Source organism: Talpa europaea (genome assembly GCF_964194135.1).
Source record: "Talpa europaea genome assembly, chromosome: 15".
NCBI lineage: Eukaryota > Metazoa > Chordata > Mammalia > Eulipotyphla > Talpidae > Talpa > Talpa europaea.
The window spans coordinates 18,355,653-18,363,603 of record NC_140083.1 but is presented as its reverse complement, the minus strand read 5'-3'; the positions used below and the strand labels follow the sequence as shown (position 1 = coordinate 18,363,603).

General features: G+C 48.8%; 1 protein-coding gene across 1 annotated transcript; it reads left to right on the top strand.

Moving 5' to 3' along the window:
* Nucleotides 1-1,340: 1,340 nt before the first annotated feature.
* On the top strand, nt 1,341-3,696 carry SOCS2 (suppressor of cytokine signaling 2; the record flags this gene model as incomplete). The annotated part of the gene is made up of 2 exons (XM_084256200.1): nt 1,341-1,479; nt 3,239-3,696. 2 exons carry the CDS (start codon nt 1,341-1,343, stop codon nt 3,694-3,696), a joined length of 597 nt encoding a protein of 198 aa, XP_084112326.1.
* Nucleotides 3,697-7,951: the final 4,255 nt, after the last annotated feature.

Below are 7,951 nucleotides of genomic sequence, written 5' to 3'. Positions count from 1 at the left end.
ACAGCCTGGGTGGGGGCGTCTGAGCCTGCAGGGGCTGTCGGGGCCCGGAGGGGCGGGGAGGAGGGCTTCAGGCGCTGATCCCTGGGGCTTTTGTTTGCCTGCGGAGCCGAGAACTCCTGCGCCCCCGCCGCGGAGCGCAGAACTGGTAGCATCCCCTGGCATCTCGTTCCCAAATTAAAAGTGAGCTGGGGCAACTCGCGCAGACACCCCAGCTCCCCCGGGCCGCTCCCGCGCCCCTGCCCCATGTGGGCTCGGGAGGCAGCTTGGTGCGGAGGCGGCAGCAGCCGCCCAGGCCGAGGTAAGGGCTCGGCGTTCCTCGTCCTGCAGGTCCCATGGCGCTCGCCGCCGCCTGCTGGGACCCGGCCGCCGCCTGGAGCCCCGGCGCGGGCCGCGCGCTCCGGCTGATTCCTCGACAGCGCCCGCGGTCGCCACGGAGGCGGCAGCCTCGGGACTCCGGGAGAGGCCGGCGCCTCGGTGTGCCGGGCCCCCACCCCACCCCACCGCCCCAAAGGGGCTCGGCGAGCTGGGGGAGGGGAGCGAGGCGGCTGCAGGGCGGGGATGCGGCAGATGGCTCACCTCGGCGCGGGGAGCTGCGGGCTCCGTGGCCTCGCGAACCCCGCGGCGCTATAGAGCGGGGAGCCTCGTTGGTGTGGCTGGTTTCCTCCTAGGGCTCCCCAGGACTGTGGGGAATGTGAGGCTGGAGTGCTGGTTTGGGGGGGTCTCGCCTGTTCTTGTCTGTCCATTTTTTCCCTACTTGCTCTTCACTAGGGCCTGTTTACCACCGAACCCGCAGGTGACTCTGCTCGTCCAGGCTGCGCTTTAAGAGCGTAGCCCTGGGCGGGTGGACACCGAGTTCCCCACCCTCACCCTGCCCTTCCCTCTCCCCGCTCCCGTCCCCTCCAACTCTTGCGTCTTGGATCCACGCGCTCTGCGCGCTCTTTATTCTCCTTTCTCCAGAGTTGGGTCAGGGCAGCCACTGGATGCTGAGGGTTAAATGGAGCAAGAGCAGAGGCGCAGAGAAGTCCCCGGGATTTTCCACGTTTCTGTCTCTCCACCCACACCCCAGCTGCAGGGGTCCAGTTCCGACTGACCCACCCCGCCCCCACTTCTTGTTTTCAGGCAAACTGTGGGTGACCGCGCCTGCGGGGGACTTTGCCATCTGTCCACCGCGACCTGGGGAGGGAGAACCAGCAACTCTCTGTCCCTTCCCCCTCCGCTCCCGTTTCGGAGACCCTGCAGGGACTCGTTTTGGGGTTGCCACTGATTTCCAGGAAGGACGCGTGTCCCTCTCCGCCCCGACTCGGGCGGCCACCTGTCTCGGCCGCGGTGACCCTTCTCCCATGACCCTGCGGTGCCTCGAGCCCTCCGGGAATGGCGGGGAAGGGGCGCGGAGCCAGTGGGGGACCGCGGGGTCCGCGGAGGAGCCGGCCCCGGAGGCGGCGCGTCTGGCGAAGGCCCTGCAGGAGCTCAGTCAAACAGGTAGGGAGCGGGCTGGCTGCGGCGCGCGCCGGGTGGGGTCGCCTCCCGCAGGGACGCGGCTGGGGGCTACACTGGCGGGGAGTGTAGTAAGTAGAGCTGACGTGGGAAGCAGAAAAAACGCATGGAAATATGTTCCCTCATCTCCTGTCCCTGCCTCAGGGCTGGGGACCCCGGGGAAAGATGCCCGCGCGGCCCAGGATCGATCCTGGGGAATAAATACGAAAGGAAAGTAGTTCTCCAGGGACTCCGAGGCCCAAGGCGAGGACGGAGCTCGAGAAGTACTCCTTGGAATTTGCTTCTTGGGGAGCTTCTTGGGGACCTTGACTATTTTACGGGGCTGCTCAGGGGTGTGCGCTTGGACTCAAGCCCTAGCCGAGAAAGTACCTGGCGCCTCCCTTTTTGCGGGGTGCGAGAGCGGCGAGCGGGCGCTGCACTGCGTCCCCCGCAGTTTCGGGGGGGATCGGGCTGCAGCGCCCAGCAGTCGCTGCAGCCCGGGATCTGGACTGCCAAGTTCAGGGACAGACAGATTGCCACGCAGGCGGCTGCCGCGAAACCCGGAGGCGCGCGGACAGCCCAGTGCCCGCCGAGCTCGGCCTTCAGGGGCGGCGCGCCGGGCTCATCATGCTGGTTTCCAGCGCAGTCCTGCGCGCCGCGCGCCTCGCTGTTGTCGCTGGCCATCCGAAAGACGAAAAGATAAAAGAATTCCGGCAGACCGTGCAGACTTTCAAAATTTGGATTCTATAAGCTTCCGTTTGGGGCAAAGTCGAAGTTTGGGTAGCGGCAGGGCGAGCGAAAAGTTCCTTAACGTGCGGTTCGGGTCTTACCTCTGGGTTCGGGTCTTACCTCTGGGCCTCCACCCAGCTGGAGGGACAGACTCCGGGTATCCGAGCAATTTTGGGGGGGGGTGGAGGTAGGGGTGCATTGTTCAGATTTCTTAAATGCAGAATATCTCAAAGTCATTTTTATAAACGGGATGGGCCGGGGGAGATCGTGCAGGCAGATCAAGTGGAGAATGTTGGTTGTGATTGGATTTATATTAGATCAAAGTCCAAAGGAGTTTAGGGAAGATCTTAAACACAATGTACTGATTTATCCATTGGGGTTTCCCTCCTTTTTTCAGTGACTGATAAGGTATAAGGTTTCTGTAATCAAAGCAGCAAACAGAAGCTATTGTCCTAGAACTGTACTTTTTAAAACAGGCATATAGTAGTGCTTTCTGGGGCTTTGAACGAGGAGATGCAGCCTCTCACAGGCTGGGGAGAAGGAGCACCAACCATCCCAAAAGTTGCCTCTGTTTTTACGCTAATGCATGGAATTCCTGGAGTTGGGTTTTCCGCTTTCTTAAGGGCATGGACTTTATTCTTAACTTTTAATTTATTTTTAATTTACTTTAAATCTTCTATTTCATTTGAAACCTGCTAGAAGCATCAGGCTCTGTCAGCCAGTGTGTGATATGGTGACTTTTCCTTTGTTCCTTTAGGAGAAAATCTAAAGATAGTTTAAAGAACAGTTACAGAAAGTTACTTTAGAGAGAGAGGGCACGAAAACTGGCTGATGGTTTGTGTTGATAAAATAAAATGGACCCACAATTTTATGAAATTTCTGTCAACGGTATTGTGGTAGGCTCTGCTCAGATTTCACTCATACACTTCTTTTTAGAATTAGAAAAACTGTTGCCAAGTACTTACCCTATTTTTAAAAATTCTTTATAATAACTATTTTACCCTCTTTTCTTTTTCCCTTTGAATAAAAACCCCAGGTTGGTACTGGGGGAGTATGACTGTTAATGAAGCCAAAGAGAAATTAAAAGAGGCACCAGAAGGAACTTTCTTGATTAGAGATAGTTCGCATTCAGACTACCTACTAACAATATCTGTTAAAACATCAGCTGGACCAACTAATCTGCGAATCGAATACCAAGATGGGAAATTCAGATTGGACTCTATCATATGTGTCAAGTCCAAGCTGAAACAATTTGACAGTGTGGTTCATCTGATTGACTACTATGTTCAGATGTGCAAGGATAAGCGGACGGGCCCAGAAGCCCCCCGGAATGGCACTGTTCACCTTTATCTGACCAAACCGCTCTACACGGCCGCTCCACCTCTGCAGCACCTCTGTAGACTCGCCATTAACAAATGTACCGGTACCGTCTGGGGACTGCCTTTGCCAACAAGACTAAAAGATTACTTGGAAGAATATAAATTCCAGGTATAAGTGTTTCTCTTTTTCTAAACTTGCCTCATGTAGAGCATCTCCGAATGCAGCTATGTAAAAGAGAACCAAAACTTGAGTGACTGCTCTGGATAACCACGCGGAAAGATCAGAACAGCCGAAGCCAATCTAATTTAAATGTGTGACAAGGTAGCTAGGTATTTAAAGTTCTCCCTCATATTTTCACCTGAGTATTGCATCCCTTCCTAACCTTCCTAAGCTGACCAAGACCAGTTGATCCTTTTAAATAAAATGTCCCAAGTAAAGGCTGAAGGAACATTTGATCAGAATGCCTGGCCTTTCTGAGGTGGAAGGGCCAGCTCTGCTAGTAGAGAGAGAGAGAGAGAGAGCTCCACACAGGAGTGCAAAGAAGTGGAAGCCACCAAACTGACCCAGGCTCGACTTCAAGTTTACATGCCTGGTGATCAGAGTCTATTTTAGGACAGTTTCTATTTTGCATTCTGATGTACCTCGGAGTTTTGTTAAACAGATATGCTTGTGAGTATTTATCCTTCATTTTATGCAATTAACCAAATCAACCAAAAAAAAAAGTGACCATAAAATCCTGTATTTGTCTTTTTACTACATGATGAACTCTTGTGTGAATGAGTACTGTAGTAATCCATTTTAAGGGAGCCTTATTTCAGAAATATTTCAAACTGGTGCAAACAGAAAAGACTCTGTCTTTTCCTTTAAGGCTAAAGACAAGAATGTCATGCTATACAGGTGCAATTCAATCCCTGTTAACAAAACCATGTAGATATAGATATTTTATTCTGTGTCCCAACCTGTTGCCATTGACTTTGGAAATGGCTTTAGAAATTTCCAAGTTGCCCTTGACTTGTCTAACCATGGACATCAGCAGTTATCTCCCTTCTACCATGTAGAACACTTGGACTTAATTTTCTTCCAGCTATGGGGGGATACCTGCCTGTTTTCCAAAGTGTTTATTTACTGCTGTTACTATTTGATTAGAGTGTATTAAATAAAAAGAAAACCCTTTTACAAGTTGCACTTATTCCTTCAAATCATAGAGAACATACACATTCTTGGTAATTAAGGGTTGTCATAAGCTTGTCATGATAAATAAGCCAAATATTCAGTAAGGGGTAGGACATTTCTCGCCCTTCTCTAAAGTTATGGGCTGCATTTGCCCTCTCTGTTTCGGAAAGCGTGGTTTAGACACTACATGGACCCTAGTCTTTTACAGGTTGCATAGGCATAATACCAAATAAACATTTTAAGTTTGACAACCATTTATTTTTTGCCACACAGTCTCATGACTGTTACAAATGCATCTTTTCTTTTCTGGACTCCAGACATCATTCATTTTGCCACCTATTACAAAAAACCTTCCTGCATAGCTACATAAAACAGTTTTGTACCTGGAAGAAAACATAACTCTGTGTGTCCAAACAATGGAACAACAGAACCGAATGCAAAAGATTGCTAGGTGTGCCTTAAGAAGAATTCATTGGTAGCTTAAAACTTAAAGAAGAACTATACTTTTAGGAGATGGTTTATGATGGGGAGATAGCCTCTTTGTTAGGGTTGAGTTCAGATTTCATGCTTTATTTACTTTCGCCCCCACTGATAACAGTTATCAAGTGTGGAGTATTTCGCTTTCCTAGCAAAACTTGCCCAGGGACTTTGTGGAATATATTTTTTTAAAAATTTATTTATTTATGCATACAAAAACTGGGGTACAGGCCAGAGGTGTGGGGGGTGAGAGGATTCACCAGAGACAGAGTGGGGAACAGAACAGGCAGACTGACTGAAATACACTGCTGAGGGGAGCAGCAGACGAGACAGGCGAGGTCTGCTGTGCCATGTGGGTAGCTCCCTTGCCGGGGATCAAACTCATACTGCAGTGGCTGCGGATAGCTTTATAGGTTGTGTCTTAACCCCTTGCACCACCCGGGAGGCCCTGTTTGTGGAATTTTTTTTTTAAGGTCTTTTGCATTTCTAGTTCCATTGTTTCAAATGCTCTGCTACTTCTCAATTATTGGGAATTGGGTACACTAATGAGGCATGAGTGCCTGCGGGTTGTGACAAGTCTGCAGTTATTGCTAGTAAGTGACCAAATATGAGAAAGGTAGAGGACAGCAGAGACATCTCAGGTGTGCTGTAGGACTGTTGCCTTCTATTTATATTTCCCTATTCCCAGTAAGCCTCAGGAGACAGTCGCTCTCTCGCTCTCTCTTCCTCCCTACCTTCTCTCTTGGTTTGTTTGCTTTTTGTTTTTGCTTTGTTTTGTCTTTCAATGACTCATATCATTTATTTGCTGGGTTTGTTAGGTGCCAGATTCTTGCTCAGCACCTTACATGCGCTATCTCATTTAATCTCACGACAACCAAGTGAGCAAGGTGCAATAATTGCAAGCAGTGCACCTTCTGATATGTGAGTGAAGAGGCATTCCAGGAATATCTAGCCCTTTTTATTCCTGGAGAGGAGTTATGAGGAGCAAATTGCTGCTATTTCTACATTGATCCAGACAAACAAGTCAGAGCAGGCTATAAAAGGATCCCTTAGCCTTTTTACTGCTGCCTCAGCCAGAAAAGTATAGGTAGCTTAATTAGTGTTGTGTGCTGTGGGATTTGAGGGCGCTTGGCCCAATGGCCTTTACCCTGGTGGTGGGCAGGGGGAGTAGATGAGGAGAGGGTTAACTGTTTTATTTGGTGGCTGGTAAGTGATGCCAGTTAAGAACTATTTGTAGACCCAATGGATAGACAGTTGGAAAAAAATTAAGACGTATTCTTGTCTAAATAATCCTCAACAGAGCCAGGAAAAATATTGCGTGTTTTCTTCCTACTTAGGTCAGTTTGGGGTCCAGCGAGGGCTCACACCATTGTTACCTTGGAAGAGAGCAGTATACAGACCTTACCTCTCCCCACAGACTTAAAACATTTCCATCCTGAGCAGAGTTGAGGCAGCTTTTCATCCCATCCCAGTGCACCCTGTAGTTTGCTTTTTAGGGAGTTGGGGTATTTTTTCGGGCTTTGGATAGTGGAGAAAAGGCATTTCGGCTTAAGGGCTGAGAGTTCTTTTTTCAGTGTGTCAGTAAGAAAGTCTCGACTTCCTAGCAATTATATAATCCAAATAGGTAACAGAATGGGACAGTTGTCTGGGAGTGTTTATTTTCTTGGGAAGGATTTTCTCTGCTTTTAGAAAATTGTACCCTGGTAAGAGGGTAGGAGACAGAGACGTCATCTAATAATCATGGAATGGAATGTCCTGAGATCAGGCTGTGCCCTTCTCGGCTGTGGGTTTAGACACAGGGTCGGTGGGGGTGAGTGGGCCTGGCTGCCTCTAACAGCCACACTCAGGTCTCTCTTGTCTTGGACACGTCATTTCTATACTTTGGAGCAAAAAAAAAAAAAAAAACCTGTTATCATTCATTCCAGGTTTTTTATTTACCTCAAGGCCTGTATTCCCGTCTCCCAATCTGTAACTATCTAGAGTTTTGAGACTTGAAGCCACCTTTGAGTTCATATTTTAGTTCTGTTATTTTACTGATGATTTTCAGACTTTTTGGAGATTGGCAGGGGTGTGTGGACTGCATGTGCGACAGACACACAGAGTTAGCCCTCTGCAAATCAATGGCAGGGTTGGTATCTGAACACAGGTATTTGAACCTCTGGTTTCATATTCACAAAAGCTATACATCCTTCTACCCTTTTAGTGGCCAAACTCTTCTTTGCTACCCTATAAAACCTACAGTCCCCTTACCATCACACTTCTCTTCCTCAGAAATCAGACAGCAGGCATGAGGAAAAATACTACGTAGGATCACTTCAGTTTGGGGGACCCTCTTCACCCTACCCTGAAGAATTAGCTTCTGCTGCGCTTTGTGATACCTTGACCCACATTTAGAGTTTTCTGTTAACTTTAACTCTTCAGTGTTTCTAATCTGTTTGCTGTTCTAAAATCTGCCATCCATGCTGTTTTATGATCTCATTTCTGGGCCTGCCAACTATGACTCACCAGCAGCCATCCATGCTTGTCCTCACCGGTGGAACCCATTCTTTCTTTGCCCACTGGTGGGCATAACCGGACAGCTTGTTCCTGCCTTACTTTCTCCTTTTTGTATCACAATGTTGCCCTTTTAGCTCATCTGACACAGTCCTGCTGGCCATGTTACAGGCCAGTGAAAGGGTAATTATATTCTGCTTGAGTTGGATAAGTGAGCAATTTAAAATATTTTCAGATTAAATTTGTGTCTTTGTGTCTCTTCGATTTATTTCAGATTTTGAAACCA